This window comes from Phlebotomus papatasi, chromosome 1 (assembly GCF_024763615.1).
Source record: "Phlebotomus papatasi isolate M1 chromosome 1, Ppap_2.1, whole genome shotgun sequence".
In the NCBI taxonomy this organism is placed as follows: domain Eukaryota; kingdom Metazoa; phylum Arthropoda; class Insecta; order Diptera; family Psychodidae; genus Phlebotomus; species Phlebotomus papatasi.
The window spans coordinates 8827600-8855276 of NC_077222.1; the positions used below are offsets into that span (position 1 = coordinate 8827600).

At 32.1% G+C, this 27677-nt stretch overlaps 1 protein-coding gene across 3 annotated transcripts in view; it reads left to right on the top strand.

Moving 5' to 3' along the window:
- The first annotated feature begins 2694 nt into the window (after window positions 1–2694).
- Window positions 2695–27677, top strand: part of LOC129798705 (pituitary homeobox homolog Ptx1) — an 84297-nt gene continuing 59314 nt past the window's right edge. For all 3 annotated transcript variants that reach the window (XM_055841992.1, XM_055841991.1, XM_055841993.1), the window contains exons 1-2: window positions 2695–3576; window positions 10326–10771. In XM_055841992.1, coding sequence (XP_055697967.1) covers window positions 10471–10771 — 301 coding nt within the window. In that variant the 5' untranslated portion in view covers window positions 2695–3576; window positions 10326–10470. The remainder of the gene's footprint in view (window positions 3577–10325; window positions 10772–27677) is intronic.

Genomic DNA, 27677 nt, shown 5'->3' on the forward strand with positions numbered 1-27677 from the left:
ATTAAAACATACATTAATTGACAACTAGAAATTTAAAAAAAAAAAATATGCATTAGAAGCAGAAATATATTTTGAAAAACATATTTAAAATGAATTGTCAATGTCAAAATCAATAAAGTAAATAATATAAATTATACTATTTAATATTAATAACTAAAAAATAAAAATTTTACATAGAGTTGCATTTAATGAAAAATTTAAAAAAAAATGGCTTTTCTAAGTATAATGTGTCATTTAATTAATAATTAATAATTAGTTAATAATTTTAAATCCAGATTGAATTTCTGTGTCGTTCTTTAAAGGTCTGAAATTATTAAAGTCGTGATGATTATTGTAGGGGAAAGTACTCTCCCTTCGAAAGTTCAAGCCTTCGAATAATGTGAATTTTCTTTTAGTTTTCCTAATAAACTTATACATTTCTATTAAATATTAGTTAGCTTATCATCAATTGTTGATAATTCCGTGATAATTTAGTGTAAATCTTTTATGAAAAACAAATGAAATTCACATTATGCGAAGACATGAACATTCGAAAGGAGAGCACTTTCCCCTACTAATAAAAAAATGCAAGCTTGAAGTTATTTGTTTTAGTCAAGAACTATATTAAGAATTAAAAAAGAAGAAAGTCTTTCAGTATCATTCAAGAAAAAACAAACTTAGGAAGCATTTTAGAAAATATGGGATTGATTTATTTAAAAAAAAAACATAATTTTTGACGTATTTTTGGGGGATAGGGAACTCATCAAAGTGAAGGGGGAAAAAGAAAGAGATAAGCTTCAAGATTATGTAATTTTAGGAAGGTCATCGAAGTCCGTAATACGAGCTTCAGACCTAAGGCGTAGCCATATGGCTTAACTGTTCTAATTTTTTACTAATCAAGATTTTTGGAAAAAATTAAGATTGAAATTTGAAATTTAAAATTGAAAAATTCAAAGAAAGAAAAAAACCTCACTCGCTATTTAGGATTTTGAGACTTCGGGAACATGACTAAACCTCTGTCTGAAGACCGCGTAAGTCGATATCTCTTATCGTTTAATTGTTATATGGATCAGAACAACCCCCTTGTTTGCCTGAAATTTGAAGCCAATTTCTCATAATTTGATTTAAATTTATATGGGATTTTTTTTGCAGTCGCGACCGTTACGCTAAATATCTAAAAAGTGAGAAGTTTTTCCGTATTATAAGATACCTTTCCGTATGGAGGGATAAATATACTAAATTTTTGTTTACCATTTTGTGAAATGCTCGTCAGAACACTGAAAAAAATCGAAAACCGTATTTTTTAAATATAGAGCTACTACCGTTTACTTTACCGATCAATCACCGATTGTGACCGATGCAGTCGGGATTAGAATTACAAGACCTTCCTAAAAAATCCAAATTTAGCAAAATTGGTTGAAAAATAGGCTTTCCAAAGTTACATAATTAATTACCGTAGATGCGAATGACTTTGTCCTCTGTGAGTGACTTTGTCCCCCTCCTATTTACCGATCCGATCTACCATGCCTGATCGGTGAGGACTGTTCTTAAACATTAGAATTAAATTGATATGGGGAAACCGGAAATCGTCGGGAAATGGGATCAAGGAAAACTCATCAACTTTTCTCAAAGCTTTCGGCTCAGGCTCCGAGCCTTCATCAGTGACTGGAGCAAAAGAGAGAGCCATTTTTTATTCATACTTTTCATAGATCTTTTTTCTCAACTTACTCTTTTGCTCCGGTCACTGATGAAGGCTCGGAGCCTGAGCCGAAAGCTTTGAGAAAAGTTGATGAGTTTTCCTTGAGAAATCCCATTTCCCGTCGGTTTTTGCTTCACAATTGGAATTAAAGAGAAGTTTACAAAGAATAGGGGGCAAGGTCACCCGAATCTACGGTAATTTAATAAAGTTAATTAATTTCAGCATTTTGACAAAAGCGTCAATAAGGATTCCCCGTCGAATCCTTAGATCCTACTGCTTTTAGAATCGATTATCAAGAGGTACATATGCTAAAAAAAATGAACAAGTAAAATCCACATGCCGTTCAAACTCTTATCATCGCGAGCATTCAGCAAAGTGCCTTTCGCCATTGATATTTTTGAAAAGAGTCTCAATAATTACTTCTAAAATTTACAAAATTGATATTTATGGAGTGGTTCTTGCGAATCTTGAGTTGATTTCTTCGGCAATCGTTCAATTTAAGAAAAAAAATGAAATGGATTTTTAAATTTGTCCACGCACCTGTTGATAGTGAATCATCTTGAAAATAGCCATAGTTACGGGTTGGGAAAATCTCAAGTATTTTTCTCGTGGCGTACCTGTTCTTAGTTTAGAGGTGCTCGAAAAAGAGGTGCTGGAAAATGTTATCAAAATGAAATACATCACGTTGGAGGAAAAAAAAATCTGGCTGCATTTGATTGAGATAAGGTGTACTTGTGAGCTTATCGCCCACGATGGTATATGTTGTTCACAATTATCTACCCCGATGGCTTGGAGAGAGAATGTTTGGAGACTCAAGTGATAACACTTCTAGCCTACACGACTACATTTGAAGGGGGCCAAAAAGAATTTGTTGTGCTCACCTTTTTTCACATCAACTGATAACAATTTGGCCATCTCACTCATCGTGCACACACTCACAGGCCATCAGGCCAGAAGAGCTACTAGAGTAACTTCTGGGGCTTCACGAAAGGCACGTACAACCGTTTCGTTCTGCTGTATGCCACAAATCAGTTCACTATTTCAGTCGCAGTGTAATTTTGGACGAATAACAAGAGGGTTCGATTTGTGTGCTTGATGTACTGCAGACTCTCAATCCCCCAAACAGTCATATATGTTGAGTGTACAAGAGTGCTAGAGGGCGAGTAAGTGAATTTTCCCCGTTTATACCATCTCCGGATCACATCCCGGGGTCGTCTAACCATCGCGCATCAGGGAAAACAGTAGCTGTTTTGTGTGGCTGCGGATCAGTTTGGATAGGACTGAGTACCATTGTTAGATACCTCCGAACCTCTATCTAACACCACATTCTCGGGTTTTTCGTGTGTGAACTTTTACGAATAGTGAAAACATTCATCTTAATCCAGTGAAACTGACTTACCGGATGTGTTTGTAACTAAATGTGCGAAAAGTTTTGCAAATTTCAAAATTTTACCGGTCGATTTTCATCCCAAAATATTCGGAACTAATATCGGGAGTTAGTGGATTAGCAAGAAAAGTCATTACCTTGTTCTTGCCAGATTGTCTGACAAGACCACACCAAAACCTATAATACCATCTTAATACTTTATAATACTTTCAAAGATTTCCCCAATCCCAACAGACATTATCATTGATTTTTCACTTTTAATCCTCCCCAATTAAACATATCCATGAATAGTGTGTCGAATCCCTAACAAAACCGAATATCCCAACCCCCAAAAAATTAAAAACTCGGACTTTTCTTAAGTGATTTGTAAAATAGTGCAACAAAACTCTTTAAAAACGAAAAAATACATAAAAGTGACTTAAATGTGGGGAATGTGGATGTTCTCAGGCAAATCTTATAGCATCTGAGAAGTTACATAAGCCAGTATCAAGGTGGATAATTTAGTTGTAAGGTGAGTGTTCAATCCCCCTACCCCGCAATGACTTTAAAATTTATAAATGCAAAATGATGATCAAACAATCTACGTTTAATTTTCCATTATAATTTTTTCGTGAAATTTTTATTTGTGCATTTTCACTCATTTTTCTGCTTCTTTTTGAGCAAAAAAAATCGTGTATATATAAAAATAAACATCGCGTCAGTAAACAATGTGGCTATAATTTACTGGTGAGCAAATAAGAACACAGAGGTTGTGAATAATTTAGGTCTAATAAATTGATAAGATATATTATTTACTCCAATTTTACATTCTGTTTTATATGGCTGTGGTAAAATTTTATTAAATTTTTAATAATTGCTTTTCATCTTCAAAAGAAATCTTTAAGCAAATAGTATAAGGAAATACTGGTGATGCTGCAAATGCACAAAGATTTATTGATGGTAGGCTTCTAAAATTTGATAAAAAAAAAGACTATTGCCGTGTCTATCTTTATTAAATTGAGTGATGTTCTTTTTATCCGACGGCATCAGGAAGCAAGGTTTAAACTTAATTTACCGACGTTACTTCTTTTATTCTATGCTCAATTATTTAATGCTCTGTGCGATAGATTTATTTTCAATTTTTTTTTTAAATTCTTGATTATTTAAAAAAAAATTACGTTAAACTTTATTTTGTCGACGTGTATTCAGTTTATTTGAAACAATACTCTTAGATTTTACGGGGCTGTTCGAACGAGTTAACACAGACTTAATCTTTATCATACAGTTTTAGGGAAATCTTTTAAAATTGCAAAATAAAATTGTCAATCAACAAGTCTGTGCATAAGTTTGTCGTTAAAAGTAATTAAAAACATAGTCTTTCAATTTTTATTTAGTAAATTTCAATATCAGACGTTTATAAAAATTATTTTCGTTTTTTGAATACATGTTACATCAGCTAAATTTATCATAATATCCAAAAAAAAAAGTTTTTTTTAAATATATTTATAATGCCAATAAACAATCTACCGACACCCACGTTACCTTTGCAGGATAAACATTAAGTTTTTGCATAGGTTGTTCATTAGCAAAACGATATTCATAAGATACAGAAATAAATTTATAAAACCCACACTATGTGAATTTTTATAAATTTATAGAAAATAAATGTTATATTTATAAGATTCAAAACTTCCGGTGTTCGCCAGAAGCAGCTTTTTCCTCAATTAAAAACTCAAAATTTTGGTCCAAAGCTTTCGACCCTTGGTACGGGTCTTCCTCAGTGGGTAAATTCAGAATTTTATGTCAACTGGGAACGTCTAACGTCTGCTTACAACTACACATCACCAATAGAACTTTTCAACTTCTTGAGATTTTATATATTATCTTGAATAATTTATCTTTCAGTTGGTTCATTCCCAATCGCAGATTTTAATTGAGAAAAAAGCTGCCCCTGACGAACACCGGAAGTTTTGAATCCAATATAATCCGTCAGATACCCCACCTATAGTTATTTATAATTATTTACAAATTATTTTTGTATTTTTTATATCCAAAACCTATCACCGGCGTCAGAGATCATGAACTTAAAATCCAATCCAAATTTCTTTTTGAAAAATCAATATTTTTTAAAACAGCTTTTTTCATAACCGAAAACAGTTTACCGGTCGGTGCCAAAAGGCATATGTATTGAAAATTTTTGCTAGATTTGCATTTCATAAAAATAGAAATTTCTGCAAATATTTGGAATTTGGTATTACAAAAAGGCCTTAAAAAGATACTCAACAATTAACAATATTAACATTCGTATTTTAACAACACGTGTTCGTATTTCATCTGCCGCCGCCTTATCCATTTTCACTTCCTTCGGGAAAGGAGAAGAAACCTGAACCGAATGCACCAGTTCAGTTCAGTATATTTTTATCTCATTTTGTCCTTTTATTCCCTTCTCATGTGGCCATCGCTGTCTTAGCGTTGATACTGACCTCCGGAACGAAAACTATGGAAAATAACTTCACTGGTTGTACGTTATGTATTTGTTACAATGAGCATTGAGCATTAATCTACCAGTCGTTTTAAGAATCTATTTTCGATAAGTAAATAAAGTTAAAATACTAAGGAAAAGCGAACCACCTTCGGACGATTTATACTTCAAACAATTCATTTTTTCAATGTGCAATAAATGAATTTAAAACATTGAATTGTCCGGAAACTTGAGTCATCCGAAGGTACCGCGCTTTCTCTTACTTACTTAGGTAACAGCAATGTCCCTTTAAGGTACCGGCCTCTCGTACTAACCAGTTGTTCGCTTAAAAAAGTTCAATTTTCAAAGTAGATAAAATCATAAAAATCGTAGAGCTTCTAAAAAAACATCTGAGAATTACTTAAAAATTTACACAATATAAAAACAAATTCAATATAATAATTTTATAAATTTCGTCTTCACTTAAAAAAAAAACAAAAATAAAAATATTTACTTGGTTTTAAAATTATTTGGACACTCTTAAAAAAAAATTAAGAGTGTTAATTTCTTTTTATCAAAATCTTATTACTGTAACTTTTGAAAATTGTGAACATATTTTTATAATTTTTCCCTTACGAGAAGAAAAAAATTTTGAAAGATATGAAAATAATATAAAAAAGAAACATTTTTGAAAGCCTTATTAAATTTTAGTAGAGTGTGCTTTTGCATTTTGTAACAATAATTTTTAATAAACTGATTAGAAGGTCGGAATAGTTACAAAATAAATAAAATAAATAAAGAAAAAATAAGAAAAATAAAAATAGAAGAAATAATTCAAACCCATATTAAATTTATCCAAAAAATATCAACTTCACTCATTAAATTAACTACTAAATTTATTGAATCTGTATTCGAACTCTAATTACGTGAGTAGGGGGAAGTTGGACACCTTCGAAAATGGATACCTTTAAAACACAGATTTTCTCCTACTTTTGAATGGAACTGGACCTTATTACCAGATAATTTAGCTCTATAAAGCCATTGTGAAGGTGAATTGGATGATTATAAGGCTCAGTTCCATTTAAAAATGGGAGAACAATCTCAATATTAAAGCTGCCCCAATTCAAAGGTACCCCACTTCCCCTTACTCTGAAAAAAATGTTTTGCCAAATTAACAAGACAAGTTTGTTAAAAGGATGTTCTTCCATACAAAATATGGAAAAGTTTTGTCAAATTGGCGGCCAACTGGATCTTGTTAAAAGTTTGCCAAAAGGATGTTTTTCAATATAAAATGCAAGAAAAAGTTTTGTTAAATTGCTAAATAACTTCCTTTTAACAAAATTTCAACAAAATCCATTTGTTCGTTTAACAAGACATTTTTTTCATAGTAGATTGAGAATTACTTTTATTTCTGAAAATTTTACTTTAACATTTTATACATTCTGTATTTCTTTTTAAAACAGTTAATTAAACAGAAAGAGCCGGCGTGAGAAATTTTGAAAATAAGGCTTTTTCTGCTTTATCCTTAATCAAAGTATACCTTTTCAAAAATAATTAATTAATTTACCAAAGTCTTGGACTTCTTGGACTTGGCATAGTTTACAATTGCTGAGCCATTAAGCTTCAATAGTTCAATCAGTAATGTACTACATTCCTTCGTGAATCAGAAGTATTTCGGGTCTTCTGCGTCCCGTTTAAACGCTAAAGTATCAGACTATCTTTTAAACAAATTAAATAATGAAAATAATCTTAAACATTTTGAAAAATATAAACCTGTCGATATCTACGCCACGAGGGATTAATTTAATTTTTTAGTAGGTTTGAAAGAGCACTTGTTTGGCAGTATCTAATAAAACAAGCAATATAACATTTTTTCGTTAATCTTCGTCTTTCTAAGGATACATATCGTCGGTTAGATCAGTAACTGTGCTAACTGCATTTGGTTTTTCTCATCATTCGTTGTAAGCAACACACCGCTGCGTGCCGTTTGCAACTAATGCAGACACAAAGCAAATGCAGTTAGCATAGTTGCTGATCCAACCAACAATATTCCAATTTCATTTCACATCTTTGATCCCAATTTAAGGAAGTATAATTCTTGTTGAAATCGGATTTTCCGGTCTTCGTCAAAGACAAATTCTATTTCTAAAAAAAAGAACTCAAATTTCTGGAGAAAATTTGAGCACTTCTGTTTGAGAGATAGGATCTACTCCTGAAAAACAACTCCGTCAGATATCCTACAAAGGGTATGGGAAGGCTTACAGGCTTCGGACGCACTCTGGCTTCGAACACTTCATATTTTTCGCAAAGTCTTTTAATGAATCTAACCTATCTATGGCAATTTTAATAGCTAGTCTTAAGCCAGGTTATTCCTGGAAAAATAGGTCAGCTACAATAAAGAAATATGGGAAAATATAAAGTGTTCGAAACCAGAATGTGTGCGAAGCCTAAAAGCCTTCCACTATATATTTTTTAAATTATATGACAGAAATGGTAGTCAGGTAATTTTTGAGATAGAGTAAGTGTGCCAAATTTCGGCATAGTTGCATGCAAGCGCCAAAGTCTCAAGTTTGAAATGTAATATTTTTTTTAACACAAATTGATTTTTTATCACTTCTTTTTAAGGAGTCTTGTTTGAAACCTTGTAGACAGTTTATCTTCTCTATTTTCTCTAAAATCATTCTTATTATATTTTAAAATGCATAAAAATGTAGACAAAGCATTTGTGGCCTATTCCGACCACTTTCATCTCATAGTTCCTTACCCTTCCGCAATTCTTCCAATGCCTTTTTGAGATCATCTTCCTCGTCGAAGTGATATTATTTGTTATTTTTTTGCATTGTATAACCTCTTAGGGTATGCAAAAACTAAAAATTCATGGAAATATGAGAAACAAAAAATGTGGCCGGAATTTGGTACACTTACCCTAATACCTAAACAATCTATAATTTTTCTAGCTCACAATTTTTCAATTTTCAAAAAGAATAACCTACTTCTTAAGTTATCTATAATAAAAAAAATACTTTTCACAAAACTAGAAAAGAAGGAAGCTGAGATGAATATACCAACTCTGTGTTCTAATGGGTCTAATGCCTCTTAGGGTATGCAAAAACTAAAAATTCATGGAAATATGAGAAACAAAAAATGTGGCCGGAATTTCAAGCTGGCCGGAATTTGGTACGCTTACCCTAATACCTAAACAATCTATAATTTTTCTAGCTCACAATTTTTCAATTTTCAAAAAGAATAACTCACTTCTTAAGTTATCTATAATAAAAGAAATACTTTTCACGAAACTAGAAAAGAAGGAAGTTTTGAAGAATATACCAACTCTGTGTTCTAATGGGTCTAATGCGTCTAATGCTATACCCTGTCCGTTTGCTAATAATCCCAGGTTCACCTAATTCTGTAAAGTATTCTTTCAAAAAATCTTTCACCAAAAAAAAACCAAATATAAATCAGAAAAAATAAACATTCATAGAGTGATATAGACAGAGAAAAAAAAATGTTGTGGCAGAAGTCCGTAGATCGTTTGGGACACATCACAATTCATTTAGTTAAGAATCTATATGAACAAGGTTTAAGTCCTTTTATGGCGCTGCATGCCCCTCTGAATGGACGAGTGTAGTAGATATAAGATGTGGGGGTACAAATAATCACTAAACCATCACCCTCGGCATCCTCCAGCTCCAGTCTCGGCATAAGCTGAATAATATAATGGCGAGAGACGTCGGGACGGATGCTCTCAGAGCGTCGTTGACTATATATGGGCGGAGCTTTAGCCCATAACCCCACGACGTCGTTTCCACTGTATACACATATATTTATTTAATATATATAGCACACTAGCAACTACCATATGTACATATATATATATATATCTCGCTATTTTCTCCACATTATACCTATATCTTGTTCCTTCTGGCCTCACATACAACCCTGGGGTATACGTATAACGTATATTTTATAAGGGTTATAGGGTTCTTCAAATTAGCCCCAGTGGCTGCGAAAACTGTGGGGGACCGAATAAGAAAGATATATATTTTAAGATGGAGGCTTACCAGAGCTTCAAAAAAGATCTACTCTATTGCTTGTGCTCTGGTTCGGGGGTGCTATGAGTGAAAATCACAAAATCGCAACAATATATAGGATTTCTTATTTCTTATCCCAATTCGTTATGCACTCATCGTGCTAAAGTTTATAAACAAAAGATTTATTGCTATGGACTAGTTTTTGACTTTTCTTAAATGCAAAAGAGCTTTCACGAAAATCCTCATGTACATAACAGCATTAGTCATTTTCACTCTGTTTATACCTTTATATTGACCATTTTGCTAATACTCTCTAAAATACAAAATAATTAGCAGCATAAGTCTCAATGACAATTTCGTTTGGTATATTCTTTGAAATGTTATTTAAGCCCGGCGGTCAAAATTTTTGTACAGCAGCCAATCTGACTAAGCCGGTGTGATTAAAATATTACATCCTAGAGATCAACTGAGGATAAACAAGGATTCCGTCGGTTAGGCATCGTTATATATACCAAATGCATTTCCACATAGAGAGAAGTGAGAGAGTGAGATTGAGAGAATGGGGAATATTGTGGTTAAATGGTTCTCGAAATATTAATGATAATCATTTCATAAGCTCGTGTCATTATCTGAGATTATGGGTCTCGGAAGATTTGAAATCGTGTAGGAGACAGATACAAATTCAAATAATGAAGTCTATAAATAATATCTAGAATTGTGAGTGATTAAAAAAAATTAATTTTTGCTTTAATTCTCGACATTTTTTGTTTTTTTTTTTATTTCTTCTAGGATTACATCTTCAATATATTGGTCAGTGTTTTCTCAGAGCCGTCGCTAAATTGCCAAGACGATTCGATACCACGGATTTAGAGACGTCGTCATTCCAAACGGAAGAAGACTGAATCAACTATCGGCCATCTTTCCACCTGCTATCATGGAGCGGGGTGGGCTCGAAAGTATGACCGATTCCGCCGGACTCTGTCTTCAGGATCTGGTGGGTGGGGGTGGTGGTGGCAGTGGCAGTCAGTCTGACCACTTGCACAATCATCATCCGCTGCATGATTCTGTGGCAGCTGCGGTCAGTGTTTCATCGGCGATAACCGGCCTAATGACAGGTACGGGAGGCGCTGGCCTAGGTCACTTGCATCACAGTTCACACGACATATCCGGACATCATCACCACAGCGTTGTGCCACATACCCCATCTCTCCATGAGCCACTGGAGAAGCTAAAGAGTAAGTCCATCTTGTCCAAATATCACTTTGTACGGATGAGGAAGAATATTATAGGATCAAGCAGGGTTACTCATAAATCGAAAGGCTAACCACTTGGATAAAACCCAACTTACTGCATTCAAAGGGCGAATCATTCCCATCCGGGGTTACTCTCTGACTTAGATTTTTCGAATAAAATTAAACCTATTTTGAGACATAATTAGTTCCTTATCTGTAATTTTTTACGTATATAGGAGAATTTAGGGATGGTTCGTACGCAAGCCTTTAAATGATGTGACTACTCTCTTTGCTAGCTAAGAGCTAGTTCATTGTGTCTTAGACGTAGGGGGAAGTGGGGCACCTTTGAAGCTGGGGCACCTTTGAAATTGGGATTTTTCACCTATTTTTAAATAAAATTGAGCCTTATCGTGATATAATTTAGCTGCACAAACAGACTGAGAAGCTAAATTATATCACGATAAGGCTCAATTTTATTTAAAAATAGGTGAAAAATCCCAATTTCAAAGGTGCCCTACTTTCAAAGGTGCCCCACTTCCCCCTACAGTGCCCGCTTTGTAATCCGGATGATTGGGAGACAATATGACAGATATCCGCTTCGTAATCCGAATGGATTTTTTGAATTTGTTCAACGTCTCGCAAATATAATACAAGTTTTTTTTGTAGAATTAGAATAAAAGTTTTAAAAAAGATTAAAAAGGTTAAAAAGACAAAATTAGAGAATTATATGCTATTACACCTCATTTATTGAACAAAAACATCACAGGATAATTCATTTTCATTGATGAACACACATGCATACATGACCTCAAAATTATTTTAAATGTAACCGTCCATAACTCGTCCGGATTACGGCGATCCGAATTAGAGACAGGGCACTGTATGACAGGTATAATCATAAACATTACAAAATTGCATGAGAAATAACGAACCAGATCTTTCAGTTCCTCAAATTCTCATCTTATTGGTAAAAATCTCAATATGTTCATATATGACGCATTTGCAGGCCATTTTACATTTATGGGAAAGCCGGCGTTTATGAGACACTTTTTTATGTTTTGATTTTATGCATTATTTCCAAAACTCAGGAAATGATCTTGGTATTTTTTATAGCGCTTATTATACCCACTAGTATAGACTTTACTAAAATAACTCGATTTGTGTATTGGTTGTATTTTATTAAATAATCAAAGAGTTATCCATTGCGTCTCAAACTATCCGCGTCTTAAACATGCAGACTCTCCCTTATATTTAAAGATCTAAATCGTAAGATTTGTTTTGGGACATATGGAGTAAAATTTTGAAGTAAGACGAAGTGAGGCACCTTTAAATTGGGGCACCTTAGAAATAGTTACAGGACCTTTTTCTCATATATTTTTATATGTAACAGAGTCTTCTAATAATGTAATTAATTTTTATCAATTTTAGGAAACGGTTTACGGTTTTAGGAATTTAAATCATGGGATCGTATTGTATTGCGACTCATTATTTTTTAATGTTAACTTATGTAATACTTAAATGACCCAATTATCCTTATCTTCAATCAATTCACCCGATTTTCCTCTTCTTTTAAAATTACTATTGATTTATAATGTCTGTTTTTTTTTCAAAAGATGTAAATACATATGAATTATAGAAAATTCCAAGGGCATTCCAACAGTATCTAATTTCTAACGACAATTTAAAATATTGCGCACGAAATTAAAAAAAAAATCTTTAAATAGGCACAAATTAAACTACATCATTCCCATCGCCACTTTGTTTTCTTGGTACCAAGAGCATTATTACAAAAATTATATAGGGTAAGTGCTCATAATTTTGTCCAGTTTCTTATTTTGGACACTTTGAAGATAACATTGGACACTAAAAATAAATTGATTAAAATGATGGATTTTTATTCCAATATTTGATGAAAAATGAATTCTATCTAAATATTTGTTCTTTTTGGAAGATTTTAACACTAAATACGTTAAATTTTGAATATGATTTGAGTTGAAATTGCTTTGTTGAAAATTCAGTGTGAGCAATTGCTTACGAGAAATATGACAGAACTTCGTGGCTTACTTCAGTCTTATTTAGTTTTGGTGAAGTACTAACAAAGTTTGTTCGCTGTTTTTGAGTGATATTATTGAATATTCATTGAATATTGTGTTGATTCACGTTATTGATGATTTGTACATTTGACCTGAAGTGAGATTTGCCTTGTGAATTATATTTTTCGTGTGAAAAATGGGAAATTTTTTAAGACATTCACCAGTGAGGTGATGATTCTTATTTTGGACAGGTGTTTTTCTCACGAAATTTCGTGAAGTTTTAGCTTTTGTGATGACTAGGTTGGACAAATGCCTGGAGAAACAAAGGAGCATCATCTCTACGAAAGAGATGTAGCGACAAATGCCTTGAAAGGCTCCCGGAAAGGTCAGGGAATGAGCGAATCTGCACGTACTTGGAGTATCGAAGTCAACTCACTTTAATGAATGATATGGAAAGTTTCTGGGCTTCTGTGACATTCTACGTTTCCCTTACATGAACAGGAAGAGGACTTGGTAAGATTGGTTCATAAAATGAAGAACAATGGGCATCCTGTTGAGGCGGATTATCTGTCCAAATTTACAGACAAGTTGTAAAAATTAATAACCAAGTTGTCCAAAATAAGAGTCAAATTCACCTCTACATATCAATTCATTTTTAAACGTATTAAAACTAATTTTAGTAAAAATGAGATGATAAATAGCTTGCCAAGTTTCTAAACAATCCTTCTGAAAAGAGAGTAACAAAAAAAGTCAATTAGTATTGAAAATATCGCACTTCAAACTTGGGATATCGATGCTTATATGCAGACTGTCCAAAATTATAAGCACTTCCCCTAGTCAAAAACGAAAATATTAAAGATATTAAAATTTTTCTCATTCGCTTCTCGAAGTTAATATAAACATAAACTGAATTTTAATTAAATTCAACTGGTTTGCATCTTTTGTTCAATGATTTCGTATTTAAAAATATTAAAATTAATTGACTTATTAAAAAAATCGCAGTGTTTACAAATATCTCATGATTGCTACTGCCCCAGTTTTCCCAAAAGAAAAATGTTTGGAATCTACACAATATCGCTCCTCTAATAATGAAATGATAAATAATAGTTTAATTTCTTGAAGATATAAGGGATTTGTTCCAAGCTTCGGGCAGCGCATAATATCAAACATTTGTTATGTTAATCTAAATTTCATAAATTTTTATTTTAAAAACATCTTGAGGTACAATAATGCCGAAGAAACCACAACGTGTAACCTCTACGAACTCTTAAAAATGTTCTTGTACGTAAAGAATTTTAACAAACCTTGTGTCCGATATTGCACACAAATGATCCATGAATATTATTCATTTTTGAGATTTTTTGCATTTAAATGTATTAAGATTGTAAGGATTGTAGGAGAAAGCAAATGTGATAAACTATCTACAAAGTTCTAAATAACACACATAACTTTCTAAATAACCACAAACTTGCAATTTATGACAATAAACTAAAAATAATGGTGCTTTATATGCAAAAAAAAATCAAGACTTAGCAAAATTTATATTTATTACCGAATTATTCTTTTGAGAGCTAGTGTGTCGCCGATGAACCATAGAGCAATTTTTTTTTACTTAAAAACTAAGACTTTCAACCTAAATATTACCAATATTTTTTTTAAATATTCACTGAGAGAAAAACGGGGGTGCGATTAACTTTTTTTCCTCATTACTTTAATACTTTTTAGGTGTAAAAATATATCAAGATTTTTTAATGTTAATTTTACATCTTTTTAAGGGTAAAATTAACATGAAAAAGGGTAACTTTAACCCCTAATACACCTAAAAAGGGTAATATTTACACCGATTTTGGATCAATACTGCAGGGTAAAATAAACATTTCCGGAATGTTATTTAACTTTTTCGGATTTCTCTCAGTGTTATAAAATGATTTATACATAACCTCAAATTTTACATTTTGAACTCAACTGTCGTTCAAATTTGAGGAAATCGACTGTATCTCATACCGTTTAGCCTCTATTCTGGTGTCAGACAGAAGTAAAAAAAAAACAAAACGTGACTTATTCAAATCCTGAAATTCATATAATTATAAAATTTGACTTTCCAGAAGGTAGTCAGTAGAGATATAAAGACAATGATTTCTGTGCATTACTCACCTCCTTCAGTGTTCAAAGGTTTTCAACTGTGATAACAAGGATTTGGCTCAACTACCTTGTGAGTTGCACAATTCTCGAAGTTCAGTGCATCCAAAGGCGAATCACCCCCAAATGTAATCCGATGAATAGTTTGTATTATATAATAGGCTGTAATTGTATAATATGAGGCAATCATTCGTCACCCTCGACCCTAAAGTCTATCCTACTATACGCGTGTGAAAAATCTCCGGAATGAATAGGGTGATCAATTAGCTGGAACGCAAATACACTTCTCGCTCACTTTCTCGCCTCATTTTTCTCCTGGCTATCAAAGCGAGACTGCTCCTCGGTATTCAAATACTCCTCTCCATACATATCTGTATAGTATATATAGCACATATAGTGAGCGATTTTATGGTGATGATGCCAATGCTCTTCCTGCACAGAATGGAAACCCTCAATTTCGCGTCGATTTTCGTTGAGGACAAAAAAAAGTGGATGAAAATATACATATGCGAGCTAATCGAATGAATTTGCTCTTTTGCGGATGGGAAAGTCGTACACTTGTTGCCAAAACGAATCGAGATGAATTACGATGCTATTCAATACCATGGGGGTAGAGGAAAAAAAGCAGTCCTCTGCAAATGAATAGCTTTTGTTGTAAGGTGGAAAAGGAAAATGTCTTTAAAAATAATTCATGCAGAATAGGTATAAAATTAAATTTATTGAGATATTTAGGGGAACAATCAATTACAAAGTCTGTTCAATTAATAATTAATTTCCTTCTGGTGTCGGAGATGACCAGAAAAATTTCACCAAACATGCCCAAAATAGGGGTTGACCACATAATTCATTTGGAAATCATTAAATGAGCATCAGAAACTAAATAGAGACAATTTTACGTATATAGCACAGAAGGATAGAAAAGCATCTCAAATGGTGTAAGGGAAATTATTTGGCATCCCCTTTTCCTGACTTCTCTGCGTTCCATTTGGCTAGAAAATTGGTCCCATATGGCCTCATATCGTTGCAACACCCTCATTCATTGTCAGTGGCAAAGTATACACAGATTATGTATTATTTTATTATTATTGTATCATCATTCAACATGTAAGATAGGGAAGATCATCTGTGCCAACAGATTAGAAAAACAAATTATTGCGGGTAATGGAATGAGAATTTGATTTGAGAATCAATTCGATTAGGCGAATATTGAAGTTTTTCTTCGGTTGTTACAAATTGGATTTCAATTTGGCACAGCTCTTGCAATAGGACATGAAAGTTTGTTTAAAGAAAATTATATATTTCTAAATGACCTCGAAAAGATGGAGCATTTCAAAAAATATCGAAAATATGTAAATATTTTAATAAAATAGAAAATATTCTTTTTAACTGTGCTAAAAAGAATCTGTTTATATTTAAAATTTAGTACACGTAGGGGGAAATGGGACACCTTTGAAAGTGGGGCACCTTTGAAATTGGGATTTTTCTCCTATGTTTAAGTCGAATTGAGCCATGTCTTAATGTAATTTAGCTTCTCAATCTGATTGTACAGCTAAATTATATCACGATAAAGCTCAATTTTACTTAAAAATAGGTGAAAAATCCCAATTTCAAAGGTACCCCACTTTCAAAGGTGCCCCACTTCCCCTTATGTGATGCATCTTACTGAAAAATTAAGTTTTCTGCCCTCTCGAAGAAATGAATTTTTCTCTAAAATCTCATATTTTACTTAAGTTGTTATTAAAGGCCTTTTTGACTTTTTAGTACAGTCGTGTACTAAATTTTTTTCTACTCAAAAATTCTTTTGGAGTCTGTTAAGCAATTCCTATACGTTGAGAGGGATGAGAAGTCATTATAAGATTTTTTTTCAATTATTATATATTTAGCACATTCATGTACTAAAGTAGCTTGATACAGACGTTTTTGCAGTTTTGGGTAAAATAATTTTTTTACACTCAATAAAAAAGATTCTAATACACCAATCGTCTAAAAAAGATCACAAATAAAATTTTAACGAGTAAAAAACATAAATAAAATAAATATTTATTCACACTGTGAGTTCAACGCTACGGGAGATTGGATTAATAATTTTCTCCGCATGATTTTTTGAACTTAGCGAATTACTCCCGATAGTAGGACAATAATAAAACTAATAAAATTACAATAGTATTATTTCTATTCTAAATGCCATTTCCAGTAAGAAAGCAATTTTCCACTTTTAGGTTATAATTCTTCCGAGCAAAGCATATACAGTTGCAACGGTTGAATTCATAAGAGAATGAAACATTTCACTCTTTGTTTAGTAAGTTTTGAATGAGTTTAGAGGTCTGCCCTTGGGTCTGCTCCGGTTTGTTCATGGGCGATCTCTAAAAGATACACCTCGGTTCATCCATAGGTGATTTTGTTGGGGATAACTCCCGTATTTCCTGTATTTGAAGTAGCTCATCTGGCCCCCCGTATTTAAAGAAAAATAAAGAATACTGAATTAGTGAAGTAAATAAAAGTTAACCAGAGGAATTCTTGTGTTTTTCCTGAACCTAGAAGCTCATCTTGCCGTCCATTAGATCGTGAATCAAATAAAGGTGGTTGCTAAGGGTTTACAGGTCATACCCTACCCCCAGAATCGTAACAGTTTTTGGAATTTTATGAATTTATTTATAGTATATTAAATTAGGGTAAAGCGGTGCTCTCTGATAAAGATTTCACAAGAATAAAGCCGCCCTGTTTAATGACATTTGTCCGGAAAACAGGCTGGTATGATTCATCTTGCCCACGAGATAGAAATAGTTAATTAAGGCTTGTATGCAGCGGTTCTCTAAGGTAGGGGAGACTGGGGCAAAAAGTCACAAAACGGATATTTTATTTTTCTTACAAACTACCCGAGCGCAACAGAAATTTCTAATTAGCTCAGTTTTATAGCAAATTTACTGTTCTACAACTTTGTGAAAGACATTTTCCTCTATTTTGTAATGATATACATATATAGATCCGTATTCTTAAAAGTAACTTTGAGACTATTCTCAAAAATGTTGGGGCAAATAGTAGCATGATTTGATTCGCTTTCTTACGTGCTTCTGTAAATTAAGAAAAATACCTAGATGATATATTTTCATAGGAAATTTATTCCTCTACACTTTTGTAAAACACCGATTTCTCTATCTCAACAAGATAAGCGTTTTTCAAGCTATTTTAGAAAAAACACACACACACATATACAAAAGACAGCGAATCATTTGACCAATGCAAACAACAAGCTGTGACACAGGGTATTGACGTTTCTTTTCGCCATGAGACATCAAAAATTGCCTCGGTTTTTCTTACTTTTTGCTCCATATCTTTTGTTACCTTTTACCCCAAGTGGCCGTTTTTAATAAAAAAAGAACAAAATTCTGGACAAAAGAATATTAATAAAATTTTAAAATAGATACCGGCTTCGTATTATTATTTTATTTATTTTTAAATTTATGTCCCTGTACAATTTATGAAACGCTTTATTTTGTTTATTTATAAATTCATGTCCCTGTACAATTGTACTGAAAGTATCCAAATCATTTAGGAAACATTCTCCAGTGTATCAATTTTGAAAAATAAGTAGGTAATAACTGATACATTCTACAAGGAAAATATTTCAAAAATAGGTGTGATTAAAAGGAATCACACCTAATAGGGCTAAAAATTTTGAATTTTTTTTATTTTCTAAATTCCTTGTTCGAATTCTAAGAAATTTACGGCATTGAAGAAGATTTATGGAGGCTTCCTATGAACAAAATTTGAAGCCGCTTTCTTATTTATCTTGGAAGACATTGAATTTTGAAATTTTCGATTTGTGACTTCTTGCCCCAGTCTCCCCTACCGCAAGAAAAAACACTCATCTGAAAGAAAAAGAGATACTTGTCTCGGAGCCAGTTTTGAAAAAGATTTTCATTTTCGTTTTCATTTTTTTTAATAAATGGTTAAGGGTATAACAGGAAAACAACTGACCAAAAGTACATATCGTACACCGAGAAGTATTCATCAGTAAAATTATGAAAATTTACTCTAAAAATAAAATAGATCTTCCTCTGGTTATATTATTTTCTTTGTTTTTTAGAAATATTTCTAAGAAATTTTTAAAAATTACATATTTTATTTTAATTAATTTCGAATTAATTTTAGATATTGTCGGATAAATTTAAAAAGTTTTGTAGTATATCACTTGTATAGAAAACTTTTGGATTAATCTAAGAAATTTTTTTTTTTTCATATCTATTAGAAATTTCGCGTATTCACTATTCACAATCTTATATAAGAAGAAAAAACTTCGAATATTTACCTAAATATTCGCAAATATTTCACGAGTTGTTTGCCCCTTGTGCGAACAAGACTTTCTGTTGCCCTAAAGAAAATTGTAACCCAGAACATTTGCATAACAGAGCAAGCGCTCTATTACTTGAGACACTATGATAATACTCCAATGAAAAATGAAAAGTGGCAATCCTTCTTCTTAACATTTATTTTAGTACAGGACTGTTCTCATGTACTTCTGTGTAATTGTCTTTTCTATGTTTTTGTCCCTATCATAACTGGGAATTTCTTAACACGACGAGGACTGTGGAAAATAGTTATGACCCGAACTAATATAAAGAAAAATCAAAAATGTACAAACACTTTAGAACAGCCGTGTACTAATAATAATGTTTAAGAGATAGATGACCCCTTTTAATTTTCATTTGTATAGCACCATTTTCTATTATTACATAAGCTACTTAATTAAATTTCTAAAAGAACACTAAAAGGGGATAAGTCATATAGTACAGAATAGGGTGGTTTTAGACATTCTAGCATGGCCTAGCATTTTGGTTATTAAAATAATATGCCTTACTAATTTCGCTTAAGTTTTTAGATATCTGGAAACATTATAACAAAATTTTTAAAATTAAATTGATCATCAAGAAAAATATATATATTTTTTTAATTATGCAATTATTAAACTGCCCCACGTGCATTATAAAGTTATAATGTTAATATATATTGCAGGTCAGGGGGTGACATTGTCTCTGAAAAATGCGACCAGTTTTAGTGTAAAGTTTTTCCTGTTTTCGTACACATTTCACGAGATATCTTCAAAACTACGTAGGTTGCCAATTTGGGGTTTTCGGTTGCCTCTTCTTTATTAAATTGGCTTTTATTTTGTATTAGTATTTTTCGCTAATTCATTCTACAATGACAGAAAATAGCTAATAAACTCAAAAGTTATTTCGGCGCACTAGAAACATTTAGGAAGCATAGGAAATATCATGCCCCTGTTGCAGGTAATATTTTAGATAACCGTTCCATAAAATAAGCAACGAAATGCCGGAAGGAAGTATCTATCATTGTTTGTAAATACTTCAAACGTCTCATTACAGTTTCTTAGTAAAATTAGTAATCTTAGTAACACAAGAATCTCTCTAGGCCATATATCAATGTTCTACATGACCGCTTTTTTTATGGGAATAAATTCATTTGTATCTTTTTTTTCTTCTTAAAGACTAAGTATTTAATTAACGAAATATGCCCAGTCCATGTATGATATATCTGAGCTTGATAAAATCCCACTTAATCTAACCATCCGCTAGACAGACACTGCACCTGACATTATAGAAAAATCTTCAGAGAGGTTGAAAGGCACGTACCAACGCCTTGTCACGACAGTTTTTATGCTCTTTTTTCTCCCTCATCCTCTTTTGGCAAACAGGATAGAGTCCTCCATAGATATATGTAGTTCATAAGGTGTGAGGCTCTCTATCCCGTATTATATTTCACTGATCATATAATGCATATTCATCATGCTGGAGATATTAGGGATGAGAGGAATGAGAGAAAAGTTAGTGTACTGTACATCCCCTAAATCGTTTCCCATAAAAATTGACTCGGTTCGTCCTTCAATTCCCAAAAAATGTGATTTATTGTGTGATTTGGGATTCTTCAGCAGACTGTCCAGATGGTGTTATATCTCTTTCTTTTCTTTCTGAGATTACAGTAAATATTTAGCATGTGAGTGAATGGCTAAATTTACTTTCTTTTGATTTTGTGGTAGGAATGTTAATATGACTTTAGGGGTGGTACCTCCTAATGTGACCGTAAAAAAATGCATAAATTATCATGACACTCTTTATCTAGAATGAGTGCTATTCGCAATTGTTTCAGCAGGCATTTCAGTGTTGAGACAACTTCTAATTTAACCACTTTATTGAGACACAAGCCTTATAAGACACTCACTTTTCCTCTTCTGGTAGTTAATTTGTTGTTATATTGTGGCCAGGTTTTTTTCTCTCAGGTCATATCATAAACAAATATTTACGAGACACTTGAGTCTCTTGTTAAACAATGTTGTAATCTCATGCTGCTGAAGGACCTCATGACTATTTGTACAGTATCAAATATCATGTAGCTCTAGTAACAAAGAAAAACAACAAGAATTTTGAAAGAGAAATTCGTTGATGTTTCACCCAAAAGAATTGTCTTTTGATATCTTGGAAAAGTCTTCATGAAAATTCCTGAAAATTCACTCATGAAGTTTTGGCACAGAGTGAGCAAAAAAGGAGAACAAAAACATTCAAAATAATCGCCACGGTTAACTCTTAACCGCTTAAAACATATCCAATAGCAGTAAGGCTCAAGGAGTCTTATCCATAAGCCCCAGGGACTTAATGAATCACAGAATCCAGACAGAAAATGGCAAGAGATCTCTTTTCTGCTCACATTGTCTATATGTATACACAAGGAAAGTTTATAACATATTATGTGCTCTTAAATGGTCCACATAATCTCATGAAAAATCTACAGAAATCAAAAGTCTCTATTTTTGGAAAATGAAAAATCAAGCATCTGAAATTTAATATTACTAAAAGGGGTGGCAAAGTGACCAAGACTTTGTGGAATGCTCGTTGTCGTGTGACCCGATGAACGATTAATAGTTCAAAATTTATTTGGAAGTCTTGAAGTTAACCAATTGATTTTTATATTAAAAAATCAATTGTCTGGTATATTTTCGATTAATAACCTGTTGACATCGGATCGTGGTTGAAAGCCGTTTCAATGTGCTCTTTATAGGAGAAAGGCTCATAATTTTGTCCAGTGTCTTATTTTGGACACTTTGAAGATAAAATTGGACACTAAAAATAAATTGATTAAAATGATGGATTTTTATTCCAATATTTGATGAATAATGATTTATATCTAAATATTTGTTCTTTTTGGAAGATTTTAACACTAAATACGTAAAATTTTGAATATTATTTGAGTTGAAATTGCTTTGTTGAAAATTCAGTGTGAGCAATTGCTTACGAGAAATATGACAGAACTTCTTGTTTACTTCAGTTCTTATTTAGCTGTGGTGAAGTACTAACAATGTTTCTTCTCTCTTTTTGAGTGATATTATTGAATATTCATTGAATATTGTGTTGATTCACGTTAGTGGTGATTTGTAAATTTTACCTGAAGTGAGATTTGCCTTGTGAATTATATTTTTCGTGTGAAAATGGGCTATTTTCTAAATGATATGGAAAATTTCCAGACTTCTTGTGACATTCTACGTTTCCCTTACATGAACAGCAAGTGGAATTGGTGGTTCATGAAATGAAGAACAATGGGCATCCTGTTGAGGTGGATTAGCTGTGCAAATTTACAGCCAAGTTGTCCAAAATAAGAGTCAAATTCACCTATACATATCAATTCATTTTTAAACGTATTAAAACTAATTTTAGTAAAAACAAAGACGATAAGTAGCTTGCCAATTTTCTAAACAACACTTCTGAAAAGAGAGTAACAAAAAAAGTCAATGAGTATTGAAAATATCGCACTTCAAACTTGGAACATCGATGCTTATAACCAGACTGTCCAAAATTATGAGCCTTTACCCTAGAGGTTTTAGAGTCTTTTTGTTTTAATTTTAAGAAGACACCAAAAGAAAGGAATAACGGTCATTGATATATGTATATGGATCAAATGCTTGTTTAAACAATTTCCAAAACATTAAACAAAAACTCAGAAAAAAAGATTAGTGTAATTTTGTGATTCTAAAATCGACTTTAGATGGTCCACAATTCTAAGGAGTTATCTTAAATCCTAAACTGTTTATTTCATAAATCTTATAGGGTAATGTGTGGTATTTCCGGACACTTTTTAGCATACTTTCAAGTTTTAAACAGCTTAACGACTTCTCAAAATTATTTATTTCTTTGTTGATACAAATATTTATGTTCCTAATTTTATTTCTATTCTTAACTTTTTTTAGCAAAAAAATGTAAAAAACTAAGAATGGTATATTTCGGGGCAATTTGGGTATTTCGGGTCAAATAAAAGTGGCTATTATGCAAATAAATTTCACTGAGCCTGATTTCTGAATTAGTTTTGAATTAGTTTCACGAAACTAATTTTATCAATGGGGGTTCGGAAATCGTCGGTAGTGGTTAATCACTCAGTGAAAATACATCAACTTTTTCCAGAGCTTCCGGCTCAGTCTCCAAGCCTTCATCAGTGGCTGGAGCAATATAGAGAGAGCTTCTTTATTCACAATTAAGAAAAACATAGACATTTTCTACACAACTTACTCAAGTCTTCAAGTTCTTCTCTGACTTTCGTCAATTATTTACCTTCGAGTAGAAAGTCCAAACTTCACTATTTTATAAAAATTTTGTTCAAATTTTACTTTGATACCGGATCAAATCGAAAAAAACTCTGCCAAACTCTGCACTGTTTCTGTTGACATCTGCAAAATTGACCACTCTGAAGATTATGCAAAATGTGGAATGTGACAATCACAAATTAATGCGTATTTCACACTTTGAATTAAATACAATTTCAGAAGTTTTACATTTGTCTGATACATAAAGAGCTTAATATTTCATATATAACTTAAAAATAATAAGAAATCAAAAATTTAAAGAACTTTTGATGTGTCCAAAAATACCCATATTATGTCCTGAAAATAACCATGCTTAGAAATACTACACGTTACCCTAATTCTCCAACATTTAAGTAACTTTTGCTTGATAAAGTTGGTTATTTACAACAAATTTGATAGAAAGATGATTATAGTGTCGTTTTTAAGACAATCATTACTTCTTTTTTTAGGAAAGGAGTAGAAACCTTTCCCTAAAAGCCGAAAGAAGATTACTAGAGGAGATTGGGGCAAAATTTATCAAAACATCCTTTCACGAGCTCTCAGGAAACCTAATCAATTTCTAATTGTAAAATTAGACACTTACTGCTTTATAATTATTCTAAAGATCATTTTACTTTTACTTTTACTTTACATGACAGAAATCAGCACAATGAGAAGTCGATAACGCAGAAGTACATGAAAACAGTCATGAACTAAAAAAAAATTATTCACGCTAAAATACTACGTAGTCTATCTATCTATCTATGTAATAGGATCTTGAGTGTATCTTTGTAAATAAATAAAAAATAAAAAAAGAGAAAGATTTTTCATCTGAATTGTACCAATGGTACCAATATAAATATAATTTTTCCTACGTGTCCCGTTTCTTAAATTTAATACTTTGCCTCGAATAATCGAATAATAATAATGTAATCTTTAATATTATATAAATTTCAAAATTCAAAAATTCTTCCTAAATACAATCCCTCAGGGGGATAAGAAATCGATTATGTAAATAATCCAATATCAATGGGCCGTTATACATGTTGCACTCTCTGTGGAATTCGAGCAATAAAAAAAATTGAGGTGCCAGTGTACATATGTACAATATTTCTACTCTTCCGAGATGGTTCTTTATCGCATCTGGTTAATGTAGAGAGGATAAATGATATTTTAAAGCTCCTCTAATTCTTTTAATCTGATAGTAAACAGATAAAATGAAAATATAATAAAATACTTAAAATTATTTGTATGAAGATTAATTCCAAATCAATTATAAATTGTACACTTACAATGGCTTCTGGTTAACGCAAAACACAAATGAACTTCTTATGGTCTCAATGAACCACGGAGTTTTCCCATTTTCACTTCGATGAATGTCAATCTCATGGAGCCTCAACCGGCCTCAAACTGTTGATTTAACAGCTGTCGTGGGAAGAATACAACTATTAAGAATTTATGACACTTGAAAACTATTTTTATACCATTATTTCTGCTTTTTTTAGTTGCATCAACTACCCAAATATATCTCAGTGTAGAAAAACTTTTGGGCTAAAATTATAAAATAGTCCCTCCACCGTCCCTCAACCGAAGAAAGGAAATTGAAGATTAAGTGGAATTAGAACAGCTTCATTTTAAAAATAAATTTTATCATAGTCCAAATTGTCGATAATTTCTGCCAAATTTTTCAATTTCTAATTTATTCATTAGGGCTTCTTTTCCCATTTTTTCCCATAAATTTTAGAGGTGATGACAGTGAATTTTTCCCGACAGATGTGTAGAAAATTAATCGTCACCCGAAGATGATTTGAAATGTAAAGGGTTATGTATGTTTTGTCATATTGTGGTCCACATAATAATACAAACAATTTCACACTCAGTTTAACTGAACGATATGTTCCTGCGAATGTCCTTTTTGTATTCTAACATGTGGTGAAGATAGTACGTTTATTTCAATCCCTTCTCAATATCTACCCAATTTCATTTCTTCTGCTTCAATTGCACTTGATTTTGTATTCCTTATCTAAACACAGAAAACACTTCATAAAATCAAAATGTAGAAATCTTCAATAGATTGACTCATAAGATATTGATATACTCATGCGAAAATCCGTATTAGATACTAAATTTAGGTACGCGTTTTCTAATTAAAATTATTAATCGTACCTAATCACAAACTGTGCAAATATAATTGTTGTATTTGAATTGTCTGTGTTTAATTTAACGTGTTTGTTTTGGATAATTTCGAAGATTAAAATGAGACTTACACTGTAATCTATCTACACACAAAATGTCTTAGATTAGATTCTATATGTTAAACAATTTATAAAAGATTTAAATTCATGTGAAACAATTCGTCTGCAGAATTTTTCAAAAAAACTAAAAATTAGGAATATTTTTAGATATAGATATAGACTTTAAAAAATTCAATCAAGCCTTCCTAAAAACGAAAATAGATATTCTAAGAATTTAGAACTATTTTTTAAAAGTTTTTTTTTTTGTAAAACGTGACTCCGAAGTTTATTTGAAAAAATAAGAAAAACAATTCAAACAATTTAGTTGCGAGACAAACCTGTGTGTATGATAAGGTATGAGAATGTACGGTATTTGAATGTTTCCAGGCTGGATCCTGTGGGATCTCTGCGAACCTGTGAGTATGAAAATGGTGTAAATATTGCATTATGATTGCTACCTGACTCTGGATAGCTGATGGACCCTTACGAATCTGTGAGAATAAGCGAATAGAGGATTATAGGGTAAAGGCTCATAATTTTGGACAGTCTGCTTACAAGCATTGATGTTACAAGTTTGAAGTGCGATATTTTCAATACTAATTGACTTTTTTTGTTACTCCCTTTTCAGAAGGGTTGATTAGGAAATTGGCAAGCCACTTATCGTCTTTGTTTTTACTAAAATTAGTTTTAATACGTTTAAAAATGAATTGATATGTAGAGGTGAATTTGACACTTATTTTGGACAACTTGGTTGTATATTTGGACAGATAATTCGCCTCAATAGGATGCCCATTGTTTTCCATTTCATGAACCAATCTTACCAAGTCCTATTCCTGTTTATATTAGGGAACCGTAGAACGTCACAAGAAGCCCAGGAATTTACTATATATCTTTTATTAAAGAGATTTTACTTTGGTAATCCAAGTACTTGCGGATTCGCGAATTCCCTGGCCTCTCCGGGAGCCTTTCAAAGCATTTCTCACTACATTTCGTTCATAGAGATGATGCTCCTTTGCTTCTCGGGGCATTTATAGAACCTGGTCGTCAAAAATCTAAAACTTCACGAAATTTCGAGGAAAAAACACCTGTCCAAAATAAGGACTATAGCCTCACTGGTGAATCTCTTAGAAAATTTCTTATTTTCCACAGGAAAAACGTATTTCACAAGGCAAATCTCATTTCAGGTTAAATGTACAAATGTGAATCAACACAATATTTAATGAATATTCAATAATATCACTAAAAAACAGTGAGGAAAGATTGTTAGTAGTTCACCACAGCTAAATAAGACTGAAGTAAATGCGAAGTTTTGTCATATTTCTCGTAAGCAATTGCTCACACTGAATTTTCAACAAAGCAAATTTAACTCAAATCATAGGGGAGGCTGGGGCAAAAAGTCACAAAACGGATATTTTATAGCGGATTCGTATTCAAAGAATCCAAATTATTTAGAAAATATTCTCCAGTACATCAATTTTGGAAAATAAATAGGTAATAATTGTTATCTTCTGCAAGGAAAATATTTCAAAAATAGGACTAAAAATTTTGATATTTTTATTTTCTAAAAATATCAACGACATTGAAGAAGGTCTATGGAGGCTAAGTATAGAAAAAAATTTGAGCCGCTATCTTTTTTACCTTGGAAGATATTGAATTTTGAATTTTTCGATTTGTGACTTATTGCCCCAGTCTCCCCTACTTCAAAATTTAATTCATTTGGTTTTAAAATCTTCCAAAAAGAACAAATATTTAGATATAAATAATTATTCATCAAATATTGGAATAAAAATCCATAATTTTTATCTATTTATTTTTAGTGTCCAGTTTTATCCTCAAAGTGTCCAAATTTAGAAACTGTCCAAAATTATGAGCCTTTCCCC